Genomic DNA, 26985 nt, shown 5'->3' with positions numbered 1-26985 from the left:
TTTAGCCTCAAGCAATATCCCGCAAGCATAGCAAGATAGGCAGAGGGAACCTGGCAAAATAGTTTTAAGATATTCTGTTCCCATTAAGACACTTCCATTTCTCTGGTTTCTTTAGCTCAATGCCTCGCTGTCTTGTTACCAGAGGGAAAAAAATAAAATTTCTCTCGAATTTCTCAAACTAGAATTTTTTTTCTATTGCATTTGAACGAATCAAAGATTTTTAATCTGACTCCATTGTTACAGGGTGTCCGAAGTACGATCAAACGTAACCAGTGACGGATTGCTTACAGTTCTTATATCCGTCATGGGAATTACCAAACCCCAATACGTCTTGCCGCGAGCTCAAAGAGTTTTAAGTTCCGAAACAAGATTCTTGCCGTTGCCCAATTGTTATATTGTCCTAGCGGTATTGTCTCGAGGCTCGTTAGTTGCACAAAAAGATACCCCATGTCAGGAAACTTTGGAGGTCTCCATGGAAGGCTTTATTAGGGGACCGTATGAAGTTTGTGCGTCGATATCAAGGTTCAAAGACAAGGGTGGGACTATTTGTGTTGTACCACAATTATTGGAGATTGGATCCTTAGAAATTAAATCAGGATTTAAGAATTTGAATACTGCGCTCATTGGAGTAGCGTTAGGTTTGATGGTAATAGTTGTTGGTTTAGTTTGGTTTGTCAGAAAAATGTTGAAGAAACCCTCAGAGTTTCAGAATCATAGATGCTTTAGACCTGAACCCGTTCCCGAAGAGAATGTTAGGGCCAGTTATGTTATGTTGACAGCTACTTCTAAGGTATGATTTGTTATTATTTTTTATAACTGTGTATTCGGCTTGTAAATTTGACGAAAGAAAGTTTTATTCGTATGGTGATTCTTTCTAAATACATATTAAAGGAGCTATTGCTGGCTGTCTTAAGTAACTAGCTTTTGCCAATGCATTAAGAAGTTAAAGGCTTTAAATATAAGTTTGTGAGGATGTTTGTTCCACTTTCACGCAAAAAGTACTGAACAGTTTTGGACGAAACTTTACAGTTATATAGCTTATACATCAGTATAAGTGATAGTCTACAATTTATGTAAAGTTTTTGTATGTATAACAATTTAAGGTTGCTAGTTTGGTATATTTTTTACATTCCATATATAACTTTTAAGCCGTTTCTTTTTTTAATTGACACACAACTACAAGCTATCATCGTATGAATAAGCCTTTAGTCATTTTGTCATTGAATCCATGTGAAAAATGTGGAAAAGTTTTCTGTTTTAGTAAGAATGACTAAGTCACTTATAACATAAGTAAGTACTTAATGTAATTTATTATTGTACTGTAATATATTTTGTTTATATAACTACTAAATAATAACTAACTATTTTGAAATTATTTTGCCTAGTCGATAAATGTTTTATATTCTATTTTTATTTTACTATTTAATTAATATATTAAACGTCTTTAAGCAATGTATGACGTTGCTTTGTAGAAATACTCGGAAAAATTTAATATAACTGTTATTATATGAAATGCCATGTATATTTGTATGTATAACAGTATATCAACAATACAATTTTTTTATTTTGGTTTATTTTATGTATATTATATGAATGCAGTTTTAGCGAGTAAAGCCGCGAGTGAAGCGTAAGTGTATGTCGCCTATTTATTCTGTCATTTAAAAATACTTGTATGTATTTATAATATTTTGTATTGTATTTGTTAATTTTCAAGTATTACGTTTTACATTTAACAAGTATTCCTCGAATTAAAATGTATAAACATACTTCAATGATCCGATGACACGAGGAAGCTTATGTTAACTATTGGCAATTTATATTTAAACTAAAATTAAATATTATCTACAAATAATATAAATAACATTGAAATGTCTCTAAAAACAAACGACAATTTCAAAATTTTTGTCTGTTTGTATTTCTGTCCGGGCCAATTTCCGAAACAGCTGAACTGATTTTATGGCAGCATCAAATAAGCTACTTTCATCCCGAAATTCCCACAGGATCAGGATTTACGTACGAAATACCGCATTTGTCATACGCGCGTATTTACCACCTAACTATAAAATAACATTATTAAAAGTTAAACAAAATCCTAAAAGAATCGAATAATAATTTATTAAGGGCATAAAAAAATACTATATATTATATTAACTTCCTTTACCTTGCAAACTCTTACTCTTGCGTAGGTACTGTGCAAATTTCAACATTAAAATCCAAACTAAGAACTTTAGCCTGTAGTCCTCTTCAGAAGTATGGGTAACATTTATAAAATTAATTTTTCAATTTCAATTGTTAGTTCCAGAGATAAGAACGTTTGAACAAACAAACTATTCAACTTTTTTACAAATATAAAGTAAATATTTCGCTTATAAATTTATATTTAAACACATGACTCTTATCTAGCAAGAAAACAAACGATATATGAAAAATTATTTTAGCAAATACCTACATTGATAACCAAAACTCGATTCTATTATTTCAAACTAACCATCTATAAGAAATGAATGGGGTTAAGAGACGAATATCTTTTATTATTCTCCCAGTCCCATTCCCAATCAAAATATTTTATGACCGAGTTACTTTGTAGGTACCTCACGATATTCGGCATTTCTTCCTCGAGTGAATAACCCTGAAATATACCTTTTTTTTTTCTTCATTCGTCTTCATTTGCTTCCGTTATTACCGTTTGGTGGATAACGAAAAGTCTTTTGTCTTTACTCATTGTGTGTCATTATTTGTTTATTGTATGTCGAATTATTTATTCAAGTGCAAATCATATATTTTTCATATTATGGTGAAAGTATATATTTTTTTAATTTTAGTATTGCAGGGAAGACAGGTGAGACACTCTTTACTCCACGCGGAATCGAATCCACAATTATCGCGTTTAGAACTAGAGTTATATTGTATTTTTAAACTTCATTATTTATATATAATTTCAAATTGCCATTTATTTATTGGATTGACCCTTAAAAATATATATTTTTTATTTGACTGACTTTAGTTGAAAACTAACTTGATATTATTAATGTTTCACTTAATTTTCTTATATCTTTATAGTATATCTATACATTTTAGCATTTAATTTAAACATATTAATTAATTATATTTTGTTAATATTTTATTAATTACTCTAAAGTATAAATTTTATTAATTGTAATTAACATAATTATATAATTTCTTCTATGAAGATGTGTTGTATTAAGTTTTTGTACTAATGTATTAACACGAGGCTCTTATATATTGTTTTATAATCGTCATCATTCTTTAAACTTAACTATGTATGCCAAATATCAAAGATCATTTTATTTAAACGTGTAATAGCTGGTTTAAAAATAAGAGGCAAAAGACAAAATCGACAAATTTCTATATTTTTTTTTGTTTATTTAACAAATACACCTGCAGAATGTAAAAAGTATAATAATTTTTAAATAATTTCAAATTACTTAAAAATGAAATACTACAGCTCCTATTTATCTATGTACCAAATAGTAGGAAAGCATTATACATTTTTACAACTTTGAACTACTGTCAATGTATTTAACGGCGATAACCATAAAATTTAAACTGTAAACAATGCTGTAAAGATTTCTTTTAGTGATTTGTTATCGAAGTCGTCTTTTAAAGACGACCCATTTTCTAAAGTGGTACTTAAAAGGAATAAGTCATTTAAAACGAATTTGTATTCGTACTTATTATTTATTTAATTTGGATATATTATGTTTTTATTTCGGCTTTTCATATATGTTTTGTATATGTGAGTATGATTTATATACATGTCGCGCGATTAGAATGAAAAATTTTAAGAGCTTATTTTTCTTAAATTAAATAAAATAAATTTTGGTCATATTTTTATTTATTATAAATAAATTTTCATACTTAAATTATATATAAGGGAAGTAACTTTTATCCCACGCCTAATAATTATAAATAACTAAAATACATATCGTCGGCTTAGAGTGTAAACCTACCAGCCTATTAAACTAATTCTCAGGAAAGACTATTTAAAAAAAAAAAAAACGATGAATATATTATCATAAGGTTTTTACAATTTCGAAAATTAAATTACTATAAGAAATACAATAAAAATAACGGATTTAGTAGATTTACATTCTAAGGTTATATATGTACATATATAAGGTATGTAATGTCTAATATAACTTTCGCTTACGTCTTTGGTGGAAACATATTGTAAAGATATAAAAACATATATATATTTGTATTATCTATGGAATATAGATATATTGTAATTTTTGTAGTATTACATGCAAATTGTAAATTAAAGAACTTTGGTTCCGCTTTAATTAGTCAATAATTGTAAATATTAATTTATGAAATTCACATTTTTTCTTAATAAAAAATTAACGCATAAATAATTCTTTTATTTCTCAATTCGCTAAGGAAAATACTCTCTAGAAGCCAATGAATATTTATTCAAAGTAAATTTCTTTATCGAAATGTTCAAGTAGTCACTGCAATAATTTTAAATGGATTTTTATAGAAACTTAAGGAAAACATGAGGCTCATAGAATATTTTGTTGATTATTTTTTTATAAGGTAAATATAATTTTATAAGTTAAAGACGCAAGTGCAGACAAGGGTGTGACTATACGGCGACAGTTGTGGGTTCGACCTATACCGAGGGGGGAATGAATTATTGCTTATTAATATTTTAATTTTTTCGCTCTGGCAACAAGACAAAAGCCACTCAACATGCAATGCCTCGAAAAATTTGGCGGTAAGTGGGGGACGGACTGTCACTAATGTAGTAACACTAGGTTCCTTCTGCCTCCTCTTCCTTAAGCCGGATACAGTATAAAACTAATTTAATTTGTATTACATAAATTGCACGGCAATAATGATAAACATTTTTGGCCTAACATCACGGTATGTTTGAAAGTAGCCAATAACTCTAAACCAAAATTCTCGAATTCTCAAAACATTATGTGTCAAGTGGCGGAACTTAACGCCGCGTTTTGCAGCGTTATTATTATTATAAATAATGCTACAAAAACATATTTTTTATATGTTTCATAAAAAAATCCGTTAGTTTCTATTGAAAGCGATTAAATAAAGTATGAAATAATAATTGTACGGGTCAAGGCGTATGCAAAATTCGGCATTTACAATGTCAGGGTCAATGGAGATGCAAATTGTCTGTAAAACTGTATCTTATTTGGCTCGTTACAACGTTTAGGAAAGAATCACAAATAAAATTAAAGTTACGTAATAAGGTAAATAATTATCTTATTTTCAGATTCATTCAGAAGAAGGAGCCCGGGAACCTAGGGTTAAGATAGTCTGTTTCCATTAATACACTTCAGTTTCTCACAGCCCGCTGAATTCTGCTTATAGCGGAAGAAAATAATTGGAAATATTGAGGGTTATTGTTTAATAATTTAATTTTTATCTTTCATTGTCTAAAAATTGTCTTAATTTTATTTACTTTTCTACGTCTGCTTTAAAAACCATATGATTTTAGAATGAACAAGCGTAATACAAAATATTAAATATTACATACAATATTTTAGTAAGTTACTAATTATGTATGTATTACCTAAAATAACATTTTATCTTCACATAATGTGAACTAAAATCACTTTCTTGAACTCTAGGTCATCTAAGTAATGGGTTTCCCCAAAACAATGATACATTTTATAGGTGCGCCTGCGCATTTAAATAAATATATAGATCAAAATAATTATATTCAGTTGTTAACAGATCGCCATGGAGGGCAGACGTGCGCTAGTTTTATCAATTTTCCTTGTATCTTTTTCGTTATGTCACTGCAAAGTGTTCACACGGTGTCAGTTGACGAGGGAGCTGTTGAAAAATAGTTTTCCAAAGACTTTCCTTAGCAACTGTGAGTTACTATTGAATTTGTGGTTATAGAGTTATTCGTTCTATTGTGTTTAATATTATAGTATTAGTATGCGTGAATGCCAAATTTATATTGTTTGATATAGCCTCCATTGATAAATTGTTCGTGACTAGATTGGATCTACTTTAGTATTATTTATATTTTCAATGAGGAAAAATATTTATTTTTAATTTTAAGTGTTGTTCCATATTTATTAAAGAAAAATACTTTTTTTTTTTTTGGAAGCGTAAAGAAATTTTAACTAAGCGGAATTTGAACTTTCATCTTTTGGAAACTGAAAGAGACAATTTTCCTGGAAATAATCATCTTTTACAAATATGTGATACTCGTAGTATTGAATACATATATATACTCTATATTTTAATGTAAAACGTTATTAACTCTCTATTGTGACGCGGTTGGGAAGTACCTATTTAAAGAAGATTGTTGGAAAAACAATAATTATATATTTTATGTAGGTGTTTTTTCCGGCTTAGTGAGCGTAGGATTGGGTTCCACTGTAGAACTAAAATTTATGGGAAATAATTATACAGTTTAAGGAAAAAAAAACAAAAACTTGCTATTATTGTATGCTAAAAATATATGAGCCTAAATTGTAATGGGCTTACATGGGCAACCTTTGAAGAGTTACTCAGATCCTGGCTCCAACATGAGATCAGCTCGATCACACCATATTATTATTGTTTTGTCACTTGTCACATACGCTACGTATAACTACCGTACCTAAGTGTTATGAAGATACTAATATTTAAGTGGCCCAAATTCGGTTTCTTAGTTTTCATTACAGAGATTTTAAACCTACTCCGTTCCTTCTGGCTACCCCACTAGGAATACAACGTGAAGTTAAAAAAATATATTAAAAAAAAATCGACTTAAAAAAAACATGTTAAAAAGTAAAAACAATACATAAAAAGTGGAGAACATAAGTATATATCACTCCGTACTCTCTGCCTCATTTGTATAATACGAGTACGTTGTCTAAAGATGAAGAGCATAAAATAGTTAGTATCAAATAACTAATTGTATGTCATTATCTCGAGTCTGTATATGTAGTCGTGGTTTACCGCAGGTATGTACCTATGAATTATTGTAAGTGAATTCTTAATTTTTTATCCTGTAAATGTTATATATCATGGAGCGTGGGTAAAGCTGTTTTATATTCTTCTTTTAGATGACATTGTATATTTGGAGAACATAGAAACGAATGAAATGAAATGAAATGAAATGAAATGAAAGTTTATTGCCAAAAATGTATGAATACAGTCACCAGATACAATAAATCCATCCTATTTATTACAGCATTCAATTTAATAATTTCACTCTGGTTTTATGAACTCTGGTACCCATTGTAAGATTTAACTTGTGTTATGGGTACCAGTGCTCTTACAAATTTTTAAATGATCTAGGAATCGGTAGATCAATCAAACATCTTGTGTCTGGTAGGTTAATTATTGTATGAAAAACAGAATACAAATGTAAGAAAAAAAAAACAAAATAATAATAATAAAAGTAATTGTAATATCATATAATTGTTATCTATATATATTTTTCTTACTTTCACAGTATACCCCGCACTTAGTAGATTAGGTTATTTGTAATTAAAATATTATCGTCTTTCTAACTTTTCTCTGTCATTAATAAAAATTATATGTTTTGCTTATTGATGTTTATGACATTTACATTAAGAAATCATGAAATTTATATGAGAAAAGTAACTTAAGTTAATTATCTATTACTTTGTAAGCTTAAATTAAAACTTTCTAATGAGAATAAATTAACTAACTCGTCACTTACGAGGCTTCTACGCCATTAGTTATTATAATTTACTCAAATAGATATTGTGTCAATTTAGATAAGTATTAATAATATTTATGACTTATTCTAATTATTAACTTTAATTGTTAAAAAAAAAAATATTAAATATGTAGACTTTGAGTTAGGCTTTATATTTTTAGTGTTCAATAGTAACTAATCCATTTAATTAAAAAGATATAGAACCAATTGTAAAAGTATACGTGAATTGGTTTAAATAAAACAGTTTTGAATAGAAATATTTTCTTATAAATAATTATTATGTAACTGTACTTATAATACTAACAATTAGTAATGTTTGTTTAATATCATGAAAATGTTATAGGCCGGATGTAAATATTTGAGTTTGTGTTTATTAGTAGAGTGTCTTATGTTTGTTCTTGATAAAAAACGTATGGGTACATACAGAAAACACTTATTTAGAGAGAGATTATTTAAATATTGTTTAATAAGTTAGGTTTTGTTATGTATTAATAGATAATTAATTTGTCCACATGTATTTAACTTCTTTTTACGAAAATTAACGATCGGACCAGTATGAAATTTGGATAAATATATTTATGGGGAAACAGTGCATAGAACCAAACATAGAACTGAGTGTTCAATTTAATGAAAATTAACAACGTTTTATAATTAGATATAATATTTAAAATTAATAAAATAAACGTTACAAATAATTTCGTATAAAATACCATACTTTTCTGAGGTAACATGTAAAAATTTTAGGAGTCAGTGGATCTTTCTAGTAGATTGATATATCATGTATTTTTTTTCTAGGGGTGTGCTTAGTAGAACAGGAGAGCGATAAGAACACAGCGGCGCATGTAGTTAAAACGTCGCGGAAACAGTATTATGGATTATTCCAAGTAAGATATTAAAACTGATAACCCTATAACATCATATTAATTATAATTAATTGTAATAAAATAATATTAATTATAATTAAGCACCTTCACGCGTATTTCTACATGGCTGGGGAACCTAGTATGAAGACCGTTCCCTATTTTTTATCCAAGTTTTCATTGGTGGTTGGCATTCCTCACTCTGGTAACTTGGCAAAGTTTCTGCTGAATTCTGGAGGCATTGCGTATTGCGTGGCGGTGCTCAGCGCCGTGTTTTGCCCCGTACCAGAACGAGTGCGAAACGAACTTACCTATCACTTTTACAGTCATCTGGACTTTAATAATGGGTGACGGTTACTTGTATTGGTACTAGTCTTAGCTTATAGCTTGTGTAGGTTTTCGAAGCGCAGCGGCAGAAACTGCAGAAAGTCTGACTGTAATAAACAAAGTGCAATGTCTCAAAAATTAGGCGATGTCTGGAAAACGGAGTGTCTTAACACTAGGTTCCCGCTGTTAACGCTGGTATATATAGGATAAATTAAAAAAATTAATAATCGTACTGAAATTTCCATTCTTACCATAAAATTTAACTTTATATCACAAGCAATTCCACAATACTGTACAAAATCTGAAATTCTTATTTCCGTGTACAAAACTACACTTTACGAGTAGTAGGTATTGTCGTACTTTATAAAATGCAAAATTGATCGAAAATATTCTCATTCCAGATAGGAAGTGAGTGGTGTAAGGAAGGTCGTAAAGGCGGCAAGTGCAACATTACGTGTGAAGGTAAGCGTTTCTTTTTAAATATGAAGACAATTTTTTTAATAAATAAATTTTATTCACGAATATAAGAGGAATAAGAAGATTTTTTTAGTTTAGTACCACATTTAGTCGGTTAGGCAGAGGGAACCTAGTTTAAGACATTGCGTTCCCCACGCACTGCAATATTTTTGAGACATTTTGTGGTGAATGGCGAAACTCGACTTGTGATAGGCGAATAAGGAAATTTATAATATAAAAGATATATCTTCAAAGAAGCGGAGAGTGCAGAATAAAATAATTTCCTAAAGAAATCTTAGAGCCCACATACAGTATACTAAGAAATGAGTTGTAGCAAACATCTTTTTTTATATATTTACTTACTTCTTAAAATATTCTCTTAATACTTCTATAAATAATTTATTTGCAGCAGCTTTATATATTTTCATTCCTTCTCCATTGTTATTTTAGATTGGTACTTAACAATGCTAATTATGAAATAAGTAATGCTTATTATATAATTCTTAAGTATTATTCCTTATTTTATACTTCGATCTTAATATAAATGCAAATTGAAGCTTTATATTGTTCAGTTATTTTGGAATTGTATGTTAAATAAATTAAATATATTAGGTTTTTAATTAAATAAAGCCGCTATGGCGCAGCGGTGAAACATGTTACTATAGGTAAGCGCGACAGTTGTAGGGTCAATATCTTGTTGGGAAAATGATTAATTTGAATTTCCTTGGTCTAATAGCAAGACATTGGGTCGCTATATGCAATGTCTCAAAGATTTGCCGAAAAGTGGGAGTGTCTGACCACTAGGTTCCGTCTGCCTACCTTGCCAAAGGAATGCAGCGTGAAGTTTACGTTTTATATTAATCTAGATGTGGCAAAATATTTTTATCCATAAAAATATAATATATTTCAGCGCTTCTAGATGAAGATATTAAGGACGACTGCGCGTGCGCATCACAAATATTTGAGGAAGAAGGTTTCAAATACTGGTCGAAATGGGAAGCAAGATGTAAAGGCCAAAGATTGCCTGACATACAAAAGTACGTGCTGTTTTTTATAAATAAACTTATTTAGATGAAACCGTATAGTAATATAGTTTCTACATCAGAATAACATATACGCAAAAAAGCGGACAAGCGCGAGACGGGCCTGTGGCCGTAGAGCTAGGTATATGGTTTGATTTTCAACTCGATTTCAAGCATTCCTGAGATAAAGGCTCTTGACAAACAGACCTGATCCTATAAAGGTTCCTTTTTTCCTTTAAAAGTTGCAGAACCCTAAAAATGTATATTTTGGCTATAATATAAAAATAATTTAAACAGGCGAAGCCGCGGATAAAAACTAACAGTGGGCATATTGCTTTCGTTTCAGATGTCCAGATTGGCAGTATCCAACGCGGGCTTCTCCCGATCGGTTTAGGAGAACGACGAGGGAAAGGAGATCGACTGTTAGGCTAATGACAGAACCGTACTATATTTTTATGAAACAGAGGATAAATGAAGTTAAGGCTTAGAAGTACAAACGCTAGTATTAAGATTTTATTTAGTTAATAAATGTTAATAATTAACATTGTGTGTTATTTAAACTCCTTTCACCTTCTTTTCTCATTTTGTCAGATGAAGCAGTAGTGTCAAAATATTAAGTAAATAACAAAATATAAGTAAGTAGGGGCACACACGTATAATTGTAAACGCGACTGATTGAGTTCGATTCCATTCGAGGAAATTAAATATTTGTATTTTCTGCGCTCTAGAGTTGAGGCAGAGTTCCGCCACTCAACACATAAGGCCTGCAAAATTCGGGCGAACACTCTACCCGCTCTACATGCGTAATACAGCACGAAGAAGAAATGAATGAAAAAAAGAGAAAATAAACAATATCTTATATAAAATGTTTATTTCGCAGCACTAAGAGAGTATTTCTCCAAATACGCACAGGAGCCAAAAAAACAAGATTTTTTTTTTATTTTCATATTTTCGAATATACAACTAGCTAGAATCGACGATAATTAAAATCATCCACACAGGTAATCAAACGCCATAATGACTCGTAGATCTCCAACGGAAGTTTGTTAAGTGATTCCCTTCACAAAGCGATGCCTCCATTCCTTTATTAAACCCGTAAACTACACGCTCTTATGACTCCATTGCAAATTGTTCAAAGCATATTGAAAAATTCCTTTGAAACTTGCAATTTTATTTCAGATAATAAAGGCTTGTTATGGAAGAATGCGATTATATTTTTTTTTGTGATGGATTTTTTTTTTGATTATTTTATATTTGTGTTTGTATTGGATCATACATTGTGCTAGAGCACTGTTTGTAATTGTGGTAATTACATACATTTTTAGTTAATTCATTTTCTACGTTCTGCTCTTGTGATTGGGACTTAATAAAATTACCAAAAAATACGATACCAATAATTAAAATAATACTAATATTACATTATAAAAAGCGAAAATAATACTAATTTTACATTTTAAAAAGTTAAGTGCGAGTCGGGTTTGCTCACTGAGGCTTCCGTACGTACCAATTTCAGGATTGCAGTTCAAGGGGAAGTACAACTTATAAATAAAGTACAATTCTAAGTTTGTAATGTTTTTTCTATGAATTACTAAATTTGATTTTTCAGGTTTATCGATATTCCTTTTTTTAACCGACTTCTGTAAAAAAAGGAGGTTATCAATTCGCCTGTATTTTTTTTTTTTTTTTTTTTTATGTTTGTTACCTCATAACTTTTGACTGGGTGAACCGTATTGATATTTTTTTTTATTTGAAAGGTGCTTTGAAAAGCTTCCCGAATGGTCCCATTTTTTTGGTCCATGTCTGACAATGGTATCCATGAGAAAATCACATAAGTTTTAAATTTGCATTAGGTATGTGCGCGACAAATAGACGAATAACTCAATGTCGCGCAAACCGATTTTGATGATTCTTTTTTTATTTGAAAGGATATTGGTTAGGAATATACATTATGTAGGAATACGATTATGGAATCCAGTGAAAATTGAGAAAGTTTGTTTTTTTTTTGGTAAAAAATTGATTATACTGTAATAGTTACAAGCAAAAACTTTTTAACTCGATGTCAGAAGTGAGATTCCTGATCGTTACATTTCTTATCAACCAACCTCATAAAAGAGGATGTTCTCTTTTCAACCAGCTTCAAAAAAGGGAGATTCCCAATTCGCCCGAATACTTTTTATGTATGTTCTTGTCAATATACCAAAACGTTACTTTGCACAAAGATAATACCTAATTAAATGAAGTTTTACATGGGACAACCACAACCACTGGTTGATAACCACTACCACCACCATCACTACTCGTTCATCATTTTAAGATCTACCCATCACTTAAAATCGTAAAATAAATTAATTTTTAACAAAAACAAAAACCGGCTTCTAACAATGAACTAAAAAGTGAAAAATAATTTTACAAAGATTTTATAATTTTGAAGTCGGTGCTCAGTAGAACAAACAGGCTTAGTAATTAGATATTGTAGTAAAGGTGTTGTAGCATTAGCTTGACACCGAGTTCAAAATTATAAAATTTTTGTAAAATTATTTTTCACTTTATAGTTCGTTGTTAGAAGTCTGTTTTTGTTTTTGTTAAAAATTAATTTATTATATTGTAAATTCATACTTCATGCCAAATTTCATAATTATTGATAGACTTCGTTATATCATTGAAATTAATAATTTAATTACATAGATGATAGAATACATCAAAACCTAAAGCTTATAACGTGATATACCTGTGTAAAGCGAGATTGTCGTGAGGACGCGTTAGTGTACAGATTAATTATTAATTAAATATAACGAGGGTATTGAGTAAATACTATGTAATTATATTCACAATTTATTTAGCTTTACACACTCGTTGTATTGGTACAAATATTCAATTAATGTTTTATCATAGTAGAGAATTGTTGCAATATTAAAATTTTCTAAACAAAACAATTGTTTAAAATGTATATAATTATAAAATATCTAATTCATAAAGTCAACAAAATAAACAAATTAAAGTTAAAGCTAATATTTTTCAATAGTGCCGAGCTATAATTTTTTCATCAAAAATACGACGCAAAAATAAATTTGAAATTTTCATCAACGTCGACAAATGTCCAAGAGGAGCCCAATATTTTCCTTAAAGTAAATTAGCGCAAGCAAATTCGTCTGTGCAAATATTATTTTATATATTTAATTTTCAGGAGTACCATTAAATCTTGCAAAATTTAGATGTAGGTGAAATCATGCGAGGTCACGTCCGTAAGTACGGTTTGTTTAACAAAATGTATTAGGATTTTAGATGAGTTTATAGAATATCGTTCCGTTTTTTTCATAAACAATTAAGATAATTAAAGATTATCGAAGAAAAACATTAATAAAGATATGCTTTTTTTATATGTCAAAGGTGCTTAGTACTTTTAAAATATTCTTAGCTCAGCTACTTTGACTTTCACCATAGTTCTTGGGCCCGTTGGACTTGGTTAAACAAATTCTGTTCACTTCTGTTTTTTTATTTACTACATTTTTCGAAACTGACAAAAATTCTAGTCTTTTTTCTGTAATTTATATATTTTTCCCGAAAAAATCCCACATCACCACTGTAAATTCATGACTTCTCAAATTTATATTTTTCTAGTATAAAAATGTCTTAATAGTAACCTGTAAACGCGGCACGACAATATCTGGTGCTTATTTATTCAGTGATCCCTTACGCAGCTTTCAGGTTCGCTGCTGTGGTTACACCTACTGTTAATTTCTAATTTGTTTTCGACCTAATAATATTTTTTGTATGCTTATAAAAATACAAAATGAATAATTAATATTTTTTTGGATTATTCTTACTATTTTTTTAAATTCAAAATTAAATAAAATCTTTAAAGCTTTACTCTGTTTCCTGCATACTGCAGGATTAACAGAGAGAACCTAGTTTTAAGACACTTATATATTTTTTATTTGTTGTTTTTCTTTAGCGTCGTTCCGAGCGTGCCAGTTCAGCACTAATCACTTCGCCAATCTCACGTTGAATGGAAAACACACAAAGGAGAATGTACGGTTATATTTTTTATAATAATTAAGTTACTTTTCATAGGTTTATAGATAAATTGACACTATAAAATAAAGCAATCGCCGGTCCCTAGCAGTGACACAATATCATACAGGCTTGTCTTTGAAAACGGTTCTCCTCAGGTACAGTCTATTGAAATGACAGAGCGTTTAAAATTTCTTAGTAAGTTACATAATTATTTAATTTACATCTGCTTCTGTATCTAGTGGTGTGTGTATGTAGTGACAAATGGATTAATTTAGTTTTATTTATTATATTAAAATTAGAAACAAACATTTTTTTGATTTTTTTTCAAATTATGTCTTGCACGTCTTGTAGCAGAAATTATTCTATTTAATACTGTTATTTTCACTGAATGACATCAAACTAACGCCTATATCGTTTAGTTACAGCTTATACAATTAATAAATTAAAACTATCAACATTGATTTCTTATTTGCCTCGCGTACTGCCTTGATATATTCATAAGGTAACTGTATATTACCTTTTTTTAAAATATTTTTTATCAACGCTATACAAGAGTTTAATAGTGTGTAAGAAAAAAACAATTACAAATAGAATATATAATGTTTATTATTTATTAATATAGCCAATCACCTGTACTTGAAGGTAGAAAATATCTACCTACATTTGAACCTACCATACCAAACAAACATATCACAATTTAACAAAAATATAAATATACAGAAAACGACCACCAACCTCTGTTGTTAACTAATCTATAGTCTCTTGTAACAAGAGTACTCGGGTTGTACAATATCTGGAAGCTAGTCCTTTAGGACGTAAGGACTCGCTGTACTTTAAAACGGTTTTAGTTGCATTATAACCTTTATTACAACGTGTTAAGTGTTATCTGAACTAACCAATGGCAATATCTAAGTAATATTCCATATTATGGAATGTCGAAGTAAGTTATGCTTTAATTTAACGAGCAACTATGGTTAAGTTAGGTTATTGGCTTTATATGGACGTAATATAATGTATTCAGATTATATAAATGGACGCTAACTATATTGAAATAGCCTGGAATGGGAAAATTTGATTTTATTAAAAGTTTTTACATATATTTTTATTAAATATTTTGACAGGATTAGAAGGAACTTTAAGAAGTAGAAAAAAAAATATATAGCAGAAATTAGCTACCCTTTTATCGCCCAATATATCCAAATGAGCATGACAGGTATTGGTTCTATTTGAATTTGATAACCGTAGCAGGTAGTTCTTGGATTTCTTGTATTATATCACTAAGTTCTCTTCTTTGTACTATATAAAATAAGGAAACAAGAAACTTTACGCTTCTTCTTCGCTTATTTTGTTTTTCAAAACAAGCTTTTATGGAAAAGGTAAAACTTGTAGCCCATATAAAAAACAGAAAATTAAACTAAGTAATAAAGGAATGTTTATGCCGGAGGGAACGTAACGTTAAAACAATAAGAAATTCTCCATCTACCCTCGATGCTGCGCTTTCACTTCCTATAAGAACGAGGAAGTTAGAATAAGTCGTTCCTTTGAGTGAGAATCGAACTTACAACCGTTGCACTTACTATTAAAGTTTAAAGTTGACTTTAAAGTTGACTGCAATTTCAAAACATCTATACTTCAGTGATTTTATGTATTGTTTTATATACAATACAAATTTTCAATGTTCATATTTTTATTATTCATAGGTATTTAATTTAATTTGAAGCTTCTATTTGATTTGTATTGCGGAGTGCACGTTTCATGTGCAAAATTCGACATATAAATAATATTTCTTTTAGTTTTGCGATGTATCCCACACGTAACATGGGGGTTAACTGTTGTCCGCGTCCGTAGGCGAAGCCCAGTATGGGCTTCATGACTCTAGATACCCTACACGTGACCCCTGGGCAGTGCTAAATGGACAACACTCTTTCCGGTGGTAGGCTCCGGCCGTGGCTGGTTACCACCCTACTAACTAAATCGTACCGCCAAACGGTATCACCGCGTTCCGGTACGCAGCTAGTAGTAGCCTATGTGGAGGTTGGGTCTGTGCAGTTGCATCTTGACAGTAAGCGGTTTGGAGCGCCTGACTGTCGCGGCACCGGGTGTCTGGCTCTGGAGGCTAGCGGGATCCGAAGCACGGTGCACCGCTGGCCGACCGTAGGCAGGTAGGTGAAAGGCTGCCCCGCCACCTGACGAAAAATCCCGGGTTGTTCCACCTTGCCGGTTGGCGACCGGATGGGAGGACCAGGTGAGCATCCCCGGGGGGGTTCGGGCGTCCCCGCGGTCTCCAAGCCAGCCTCTTCTGTGTGTGGTCGCAGTCAGCTCGCTCCTTTGGCTAAACGAGTCAGGATGCCTCGCACAACTGCCTTCTTCCTGCCTATTCACTTCTTCTCTCGTCTCAAATAATAATATTATGAAGCACAGAAACAGAAACAAGGTTAAACAGCGGTTGCACGTCCTCCCATTGAAAGTGCACCTCACCAATATTCGAGGCTTGCACTCTAATATCAACGCCGTCCACCACCACCTAGAGACCGAAAGACCGCATCTTCTGTTCCTAACTGAGACGCAGATCAAATGTCCAGCTGACGCTTCGTACCTCAACTATCCTGGCTACTCCTTGGAACACAGGTTCGAACTGCGAGCAGGGGTCTGCGTGTACGTTCGCGATGACATCTGCATCAAGCGTCTCAAAAACCTTGAGGTATCGGGTTTTTCTTTACTTTGGGTACTGGTCGATACTGGAGCAACACAAAATGTGTATGCTGGTGTCTACCGCTCGCACAGTGGGGATGCGGAGACAACCAGGCTCTTTGGTCATCTCAACGAAGCTGCTGAGGAGATTCAGCAGAGGTATCCAGCCGCACAGTTATTCATTCTGGGGGACTTCAATGCTCACCACAAAGAGTGGCTGTTCCCATACCAGACGACTGACCACGCTGGACGTGAAGCGCGCAAATTTTCACTATTGCAAAATCTTTCCCAGCTGGTCAATTGTGCGACGAGGGTCCCCGATGTTGGGTCCCACACAGCTAATTGCTTAGACCTTCTGTTGACTACAGACCCAGACCGATGCTCTGTGGCAGTTACGGCCCCGTTGGGCTCCTCTGACCACTGTCTGGTGAAGTCTGTATCCGTCTACTCACCACCCGATCAGGGCCCTTGCGGTATAAGACGGGTGTGGCGATACAAGTCAGCAGACTGGGATGAGATGCGCCACTTCTTTTCAGCTTATCCTTGGAGATCTTGTTTTTCTTCAGGAGAATCGTCGAGCTGCGCAGAAGCCATAACCGAAGTCTTACGGCAGGGCATGGAGTATTTCATACCATACTCTGATATTCCTTCTGGTGGTAAAGCTCGCCCATGGTTTGACGCTGACTGTGACCGTGCAGAAGCGCGGAAACAGAAGGCGTACACTGCCTGGGCTGATGCTCGCACGCGCAAAGCTCCGAACACTCGTGAACTGAAGAAAAACTTCAACAGGGCCTCCAGGCTAGGCAAAAAAGAATTACGCAGAGCTCGTTTCGACCGCATTCGTAAAGTAGGCGCTAAGCTTGCCTCGTACCCAGCGGGTAGTAAGGCATTTTGGTCACTTGCGAAAGCGGTCGAAACTAACTTCTGTCGGCCCTCTTTGCCGCCCTTGCAGAGGCCAGATGGTTCGCTTGCTCACACTGCGGAAGATAAAGCGAATTTGTTCGCTTCTATGTTTGCGGATAACTCGCGTCTAGATGATGCTGGTAAAACACCACCATCATTACCCCGCGCCGACTGCTCTATGGCAGCTGTCCGCATTCGCCAAAAAGAGGTACGCGTAGCCCTGCAAAATCTAGACGTGAATAAGGCGAGCGGCCCAGACGGCATTCCTGCGATTGTGCTGCGAAACTGTGCACCTGAGTTGTCTCCTATTCTAACACGCCTGTTTCGACTCTCACTAGAGACTGGGGTAGTGCCCAAGTCGTGGAAGCTTGCAAACGTGCAACCTGTGCCCAAAAAAGGCAGTCGGGCTGACCCTGCCAACTACAGGCCGATATCAGTCACCTCCATACTCTGCAAGACTATGGAGCGTGTACTGAACAAAAGGCTTGTGGCATATCTGGAGGATAATGATCTCCTAAGCGATAACCAGTACGGATTTCGTAAAGGACGATCGACGGGAGATCTCCTTGTGTATGTCACTCACGTATGGGGCGAGGCTATCGAGAGATATGGCGAGGCCCTTGCCGTGTCTCTCGATATCTCTAAAGCATTTGACAGGGTCTGGCACGCAAGCCTCATAAGTAAGCTTCCCGCATACGGAATACCGCCTGACCTTTGCATTTGGATATCAGACTTCTTGAGTGAGCGATCGATACAAGTTGTCCTTGATGGCCGCGTATCTGATCAACAGGCTATAAATGCCGGTGTTCCTCAAGGTTCTGTTCTGTCCGCAACCCTATTCCTGCTGCACATCAACGATATGTTAGTACCCGGTATCGTTGGGTACGCTGATGACAGCACGGTTGTTGACAAATATCTGTCTAATGCGAAGGCCAACCGGAACGAAATCCAGTCTTGTCGGGAGTCTATGATCAGTCGTCTGAATCTGGCACTTCAGGGCGTCTCCGAATGGGGTGATGCTAATCTTGTCAGGTTTAACGCTACCAAAACTCAGGCGTGTTTATTCTCTACAAAACGGAGCCCCTTCGATCTTACTCCGACTTTCCGAGATGTACCCGTGCCGATGGCTGACCATCTTGAGCTTCTTGGCATTAACCTTACGTCAGATCTGAACTTTGGACGTTATATCGAGTCTCTGGCTACTACAGCAGCTAAAAAACTAGGTGTCCTCTCAAGGGTTAGGCAGTATTTCACACCGGGACAGCTTCTTCAACTTTATCAAGCTCAAGTCCGATCGTGTATGGAGTACTGCTGTCACCTATGGGATGGATCTGCTAAATATCAGCTAGCGACCTTAGACGCGATTGAAAATCGCGCCAAGAAGCTCATTGGCGACACAGAGCTTGTTGAGGCAAAGCTGCAAAGCCTCGAACACCGTCGTAAAGTAGCATGCCTGTCGGTATTCTATAGGGTACATTTCGGAGAGTGTGCAGCAGCGTTGCATGACCTGATACCCTCTTCTCCTTTCCATCAGCAGAGCACTAGACGTAGGCTGGGGTTTCACCCATATGTTATCGATGTGCCTGCTTCTCGTACGCAGCGCTTCGCCTCCACTTTCCTTATAAGAACAGCTAAGGAGTGGAACTCCCTGCCTGCTCAACTGTTCCCCGTTAAATATAACCTGACCGTCTTCAAGGAAAGAGTGAATAGGCATTTTCTGGGTAAGCATGCTCCACCATCGTTCGCATCGTCACTTACCACCAGGTGAGATAGCGGACAAATGCTTACCCATCTTCAATAAAAAAAATAAAAAAAAAAAAACATGGTATACAGAGGGAACTTGAGAACCTAATGTTAAGACACTCCGTTCCCCATTTTCTCCTAATTATAAGAATATCGAAACTAATTAGCCCAATTTAATGTAACTAATTTTGTACCCTATATATTAATATGGATATAAAAGATAAAAATTATAACCTACAACAAAATTTTTAATATTTAAAATAATTAAATTCCAATTAATGAGTATCTCATTAGTAGCATAATTACTTTATTACTTTCTTCTAACTTCATAAAACCCAAATTTGTGAGATTTATTTGAATACTTTAAAATTCTGCGGTCACGAAATGAACAAGCGTATACTTTACAAGAATAACTTCTGTCTTTCTCCCAAAGGAAATCCTGTCTTATTCACTGTTTGAAATTTCAAATTTCAAGCCTCCAACAAGTTAAGGAGTTTTTGAGTGACCCGATTTTGCTTTTGAAGCAATTGTTGGCGGCACCCAACTTCCGTGATTACTATTGGATGGATTTGTTCGAGTTTGGGGTCAATTTCAATTAGTTTTTTATTGTTATTTGGGGAAAACTTTTTTGTTTAATTAAATGGAACAATGTATTTAATTATGTAATGTAATCGCTTTGTATGTGAATCTATTTCTTTTCAGTTATTCCTTCGTAACATGTCTTAATGATATTATTATTAAAATAAATAAACTTAAAAAAATATACAACAGATTAAAAATAATTTCCATTCTCCTCTCTTGTAAAACAAAGCTCAATTTTGAGTTCTTCAAATAAACACCTTACTGGTACAGAGTGGAGAAGTTTTTATTTTTACTACAGGTTTTTTTTTTAATTTTCGGATGTTATAAGCGTTATCTAAGAATACATTTTGAAAAAATATTTTAAATAGTTATTTTATATACTGTTTTAATACCTTTACGTTTCACTGAAAAAGAGAACACTGATTCATTAAGAAGAATGCGAGTATGTATTGTAAAGTAAAAACACTAGTAACAAGATTCAATTTTCATATTTCAGCAGCTCGCTTGCACCGCAGCGAGTGTAACGGCCGCGCTGACTGCCAAACGCGTGATAAAACTACAGCTTTTAACATTAAAACACGTAGAGTGGGAAGTGAAATCATCTTTTATTTTTATTATTTTTAATTTTTGATTTTGCAATCATTAAATAAAATGAGATGAAATGTAATAGATCAATATTATTTGGTTTTGTAAGAAATAAAGATTTAACTATAAATGTAACTAAGTTGTAAGGAATATCTTATTTCATTCTTTACCTCTAAACATCCTTTCAAGCGATGTTTGAAGTTTGAACATATATAATATTAAGTATAGTCCATTTATCTAGAAAGGCTAAAGGATACATCAGTTTAATCGTTTAAATGTAACCCACTGTACCTACGGAGAATCACCTCGAGAATCACCATCTTACACATTTCTATGTGACTACGAGGGCGAAGTCGCAGATAACAGCTAGTCTGTACACTTAAAATTGGGCTACGACAGTATAAAAATAAAATGTCATTACAATACCTTTACCTAATTTACGTGTATTTCCCAGATATCTTACAAAGTTGCAATTTACTTAAAATAATACATGAGTTTCTAAAAAAATATAAACGAAGTAAATAGTAAACTTACATATTTCACATTACTCCACTGATTTTCGTAACCTTTTTGTCATAGAATGTTATTACAGTATTATCGCACTGTCCAATTTTGAACTTTATTCCGTTGTCATAAGGATTATTTCTTATTCAGCGATGCAGAACTCCTTTTAGTTAGAAAATGCGTCGCCTTGAGAGAATATCTTGTCAAGATTAGAGAGTCTCTCTTCTTTTGTCTTTTTCAAATAAAATATCGAGCCGTCATGACTTATGGTGCTTTGGCATTTCTTGGTTCATTTCCTCGCAAAGCAAGACAAAGCAGTGTTGAGTTCCACAACTCAACACACAATGTCACAAATGAGAGAGTAAAAGAGAGTACCGAGTGAGTTGACTCTCTGCTCTCTCTGTCTACCCTATAAAGCGTAAAGTTAAAATATAAATGAGCTACTGTTCAAAAGTTGAAATAAAACTGAAGCACAGGATCCATTTTCTACTTTCTACTTGTGCTTAAGCAAATATTAGTCGTTAAGCTTTATACGACTGTTACTGTATGCTCTCTAAAGAAATTATAATGACGTCGTCTCAGGTCTAATATTAAACTAATTAAACATTTTCCACTTTGAATTTAGCAGGTGTTTGTAAATTGTTTAATATTTTAGCATTATTATTTTAGCATTGTGGGTTTGAGGGGGATAAAATATTTAATATTTTAATTTCTGTACTCGAGTCAAAGTGCAGCGTTAGGTTCCGCCACTTAACACGCGAAGCCTCAAAAATTCGGCAAAAAGGTTCTATGGAAACTAGGTTCCTATGTTCCCTTGGCAAGTGGGAATCGAACCCAAAACCTGTCGCGTTTACAGTAACTTTTATGACTATAATTATTTTAAGAAGACCTTATTTTCTTAATGAAATTCTAGGTATAAAAGGTTAGACAGCAAAATAACAGGAAAAGGAAGTAGTAAGGCAAAGTGCGGGTCCCTATTACATTACTTAAAACATAAATTGTTAGTAAAATAACGTATAAAAGCGAATCGACAGTTTTATATAGGTACTTTGATCTTACCTTAGTAGTTCGTAGGTAGGCTTGAAATTATGGTTTTCAAAGTTTTTATAAACTTCATATTATATTGTCATATTATAAATAAGAAAAATTGTTACTGATTTCTTCTAACTAAAAAAGTATCGAAATATTCCTTTTAGAATTTTCACCAATCAAAACTTGTCAAACTCATTTTGCAAAGTTTATTGAAAATTTATTCAAACGACAGGGGTCCAAAAAGTTGAATGTAACTTATCTTTTAGAACTCTGTTGAAGTAAATTACGTCTCGTTATGATGCGATGGCCGGCCTTTATTAGCTTTTTGGTATTATTAATGACATTTGCCACTTGACGGGATTGATATTGATAATGAAAGATCCAAGAACTGTATAAAACTTAAATCAGCTTCACCCTGTATTCTGTACCCAGCAGTCAGAGGGAACCTAGTGTTAAGACACTCCGTTCTCCACTTTCCGCCGAAATATAAAGGCACTGCGTGTTGAGTGGCGGAACTCTGCGCCGTTCTTTGCCTCGACACCAGAGCGAAAAAAATTAAATAAAAATATAAATAAATATTTAATTTCTTCTAATTTAGTTTCCTCTAGGGATCAAACCCACAACCGTCACGTTACAGTCGCACCTTCGTGCCGCTGCGCCACAAAGGCCTCAAAATATTGTAAAATATATATTTTTATATTTTATTGTATTTATTGTAATATAATAATTTATTTTACAGTGTTAACTAAATAATAAATAATTTCGTGCTCTTCATTAAAACAAATATCAAATTACACTTAACAATATTTCTGATTACTCTTCATATATATTAGGTAATTTTCTACAATAAAACGAAGAAATGTGAAAAAAATGTAGGAAATGCCATCAACCTTCACTTATTTTTATACTCATATTGAATGGGGATTATCTAAGATTCCCTTCAGAAAAGTTTGTTCTCCTGTGAGTATGATATATTGACTCTCGTTATGCCAAAGCTGCGATCATTTCTCATGTTTTATCTCCCTATTCATATTGTCGTCTTTGGTTTGTGTTTGAGTAATTAATATAAGTGTTAAGTAATTCAACGTTTACTTTGTAAGAAAAAAACTGGTTTAGACATCACTTAGGCTTAGAGTAAATATTTAAAGTCATCAATAATCATAAAATAACAAAAATAATGGCATAGAGAAAAAGAGTAGGGACCGAATGTTTGTAGTGTTATGAGTATTTAAATAAGAAAAAACATGTAGTGGCTAAAATTCTGGGAAGAATGTGAGTGTCGTAAATCCTGTAGTCATCATCTAGTGTTAAGGCACTTAGTTTTCCGCGTCCGAGATGAGTAAAATAAAAAAAGATCGAATATGATTATAAAAATACATTTGGCGGAAATCTTATATTATTTCTATTCGGTTAAGTCTCATTTATTTGAAAAAAAATAATGTGATTAATTATTAACGTAAAAAAATAACAAGTAAATAACTAGGTCAATTTAAAAATAACTAAGTTAATTTTCTACAATATTATAATAATAAATATTTGAGCCAGCAGTCAGTTCAAGCTTTTTACCTTATATTTCAGTGGTCCTCAGAAGCCACACGGAGTAAAAATATGTAAGAAAAATTAAACTCACTTAGTATTCAGGTACGCGGCGTAGTCGTGAGACAGCCGTTTATTTCATAGTAAAATAGAGTGTAAAATGTTTAAAAGGATTCCTAGAAGTGTAGCTATTCCCTAGGAGATCGTTTCAAGTGCGATTGTCCCGAACGACAGTCCAGTCCAATACCGTCGGTCAATATTTGAACACCAGAGTTGGGGAATTAAAGATATTTACTTATATATCAATTCTTGTTATACTAAAATTATTTTTAATGATTATTATCTGTTTAGTTTATAATTATGTAAAATAGTTTCTAATAAAAAAAAGAAGAAAATAATCGTAAGCCTTTTCAAATATTAATGAAACTTATTGACTGAGTTCTTAAGATGATGTAAAATATGTAGTACGTAAAAAAAAAATAACGTCATTGGTTTCTTTTCTCTATTTAAGGTAATTTAATGAACATTGATTATTATTCTCCAGTTTCTTCCCTGGTAATTCTTTTATAGCTTCCTAAATAAGGAATATTTTGAATTTGAACTTATAACCACCGCGTTCCACCAGTTGTTCTCACATAACTACTGTGATAAAAAATAAAAAAAATAACTACGTATTCCTAAAAGTTTTTTTTCATCACTAATTAATACCTTATATCTCGACATTTCCAATTCTCAATTGAAGCACATATTATTCGATAGACCTTTATGAACGATACTCAAATTTTTTCAACATCGCAATAGAGTCGACATCGCTTCATTGTTAGAGATTCTACTTTTAATCGAAATGATTCTTAAAAGACAATTAGTAAAATTATTATTGAATAGATATATTAGATAAGTAAATATGTACCTTTATCTATCTCTATCTATTTATATGTATATCTATTCTACATAGTATTATAAGGCTGAAACATTTGTTTGATTGAATGCGCTAAACTCAGGGTAGTTTCTGAGATTAGCCAGGCAAAACGCGTCATTGATTTCCACCTCTCAACACGCAATGCATTATATGCAGAGTTAAGCAGAAAGTGAAGAGCAGAGAGTTTTAACACTAGACTCCCTCTGCCTAGCCTGCAACATGCGGGATACAGCGTGAAGCTGATCACTTAAAGTAATTCGACTTACCGAACATTATATTTATTGGATAGGAGTCAATTATCTTAAGCGCCCAATTGCGGCACGTTATAAATCATAAACACACATACATCGTGGAAGGAAAATAACAAATATACGCAACAATGGCGACGCCACGAGATTTATGACTTTTGCCTCAGTTGCTTTGATGATTGTATTATCAATAGGAATTGGTGATTAAATTCACGCTTCTTTTTTAGCTGAATAATCCTATTATTATGTTAATGTAGGTAAAATTCTTTTTTTTCTTTGTTCGTTTGATATACAAAAATACGATTTAAAAGGTGGCTTCTCTTTTTTTTTGTACAGCAGGATAGCCTCCTCCTATAGAGCCTCCAGAATTCGGTGGAAAATGGAAAGTGCCTACCCTGATGTGTGCGGGATACAGCGTGAAGCAGATTTTTCTTAACGCAGAAAAGTTTTAAATCTACATACAAAATCTCTAGCTATTATTTCTAAAGAAACAAATTCTTTAGAATTTTGGTACCCATCCATAATCAACATTCACAGCAAATATATTTTTTTAGTAAACAAAATATAAGATGATTTTTTTCTAGCATATAAAAAATAAAATTAATTACATGAACAGAACCTTTCTTTTATCTTATTTAAATATAAAATCGTATAATAGATTATTGTACCTTATTAATTAAGATTTCCCTTGAATATGCCTTTGGGTTATAATTAATTATTAAAATTACAACATTTTTATTTTTTACTTTCTTTTCATTCGAATTTCGGTTGTCGAATATTTTTTTGTTTTACATTGTATCCAGGACGTAGCAAAACTTGGTGTTAAGACACTCCTATTGTCTTGAGTGCAGAACTCAACGTCGTGTTTTTCCTCGTTACCTGAGCGAGGGAATATAAATATTAAATATTTCATTTTCCCGAGTGGGGATCGATGGAATCGATCAATTATTGTAAAAAAAATTTTTTTTCTTTTTAAAATCTTTTATGTTAAGTCTTAAAAAATAATTTTCATAACACAGCATTTACGAACGTTGCTATCAAAGGAAAATTACAATACGAATTGCTTTTTAATTCAACAATTGTCTTTCTTTCAGAAAGTAAAATGGTCAATTGAAATTATAACTTTGGGAAAATTCAAATTGTCTTATTATGTTACTTTAATAATGCACCGAGGAAATACTCTCAGGTTATATTTTTTATTGTACTGATTGATATTTTTTTCAGCTTCACGCTGTATCCTGCATGTAGCAGGGTAGGCAGAGGGATTCAGTGTTAAGATACTCCGTTCCCCATTTTATACTCTTCAGCAAATGTAAATAACTTTAATTATAATCCAATCTCCCCAAAAGAGACTTGTTCAAGTTCATACTTTTAAATATATGCTATGTGATATTAAGTGTGTGTGTGTGTGTGTGTGTGTGTGTGTGTGTGTGTGTGTGTGGGATAATTAAGACATTATTTTACAAAAAAAAAAACAAATCATCAAATTAAAAATTAAAGAAATTAAAAATAAAACTAACTCTTGACAGCATTAACAAGAAATTGTAAATAACGAATAATGATGTATGCCAAAAGACAGACTCGCTAATATAACCGAAGGCAAAAACATTTAATCTTTGCTTTATTAAAAAGCTATCAAAGGCCTATATAGAGTACATAGAGTATACTCTTTTCTATATAATTATATATTTTTATAAATGACACCCTATAGTCTATCTGAGATATCGAGAAATATCAAAGAGGTGTCAATCTCGTATTAATAAAGTAATTATGGTACTAAAACACATATGGTACTTCACACGAATTTATTTGTCATTTTTTAAATTATCAAGATGATTTGTGCGACAGGTACTGGTATGCAGAAAATTGGATATCTTTTTTGTTGTAG

The 26985-nt window shown here is 32.7% G+C and overlaps 2 protein-coding genes across 2 annotated transcripts in view; both read left to right on the top strand.

Moving 5' to 3' along the window:
- The window catches only part of Lrt (Leucine-rich tendon-specific protein), a 94100-nt gene extending 89806 nt beyond the window's left edge, over window positions 1-4294 (top strand). The window contains exon 12 of the mRNA XM_085191120.1: window positions 244-4294. Coding sequence (XP_085047246.1) covers window positions 244-796 — 553 coding nt within the window. The 3' untranslated portion in view covers window positions 797-4294. The remainder of the gene's footprint in view (window positions 1-243) is intronic.
- A 1417-nt stretch (window positions 4295-5711) lies between these two features.
- Window positions 5712-10882, top strand: LOC146535180 (lysozyme-like). Its single transcript, XM_085191123.1, has 5 exons — window positions 5712-5863; window positions 8471-8559; window positions 9264-9324; window positions 10229-10355; window positions 10687-10882. Exons 1-5 carry the CDS (start codon window positions 5728-5730, stop codon window positions 10826-10828), a joined length of 555 nt encoding a protein of 184 aa, XP_085047249.1. The 5' UTR covers window positions 5712-5727; the 3' UTR covers window positions 10829-10882.
- Window positions 10883-26985: the final 16103 nt, after the last annotated feature.

This window comes from Heliconius melpomene, chromosome 10 (genome assembly GCF_056956725.1).
Source record: "Heliconius melpomene rosina isolate 202511_hmr_F chromosome 10, ASM5695672v1, whole genome shotgun sequence".
NCBI classification, from domain to species: Eukaryota; Metazoa; Arthropoda; class Insecta; order Lepidoptera; family Nymphalidae; genus Heliconius; species Heliconius melpomene.
This window is presented reverse-complemented; position numbering and strand designations above follow the sequence as displayed.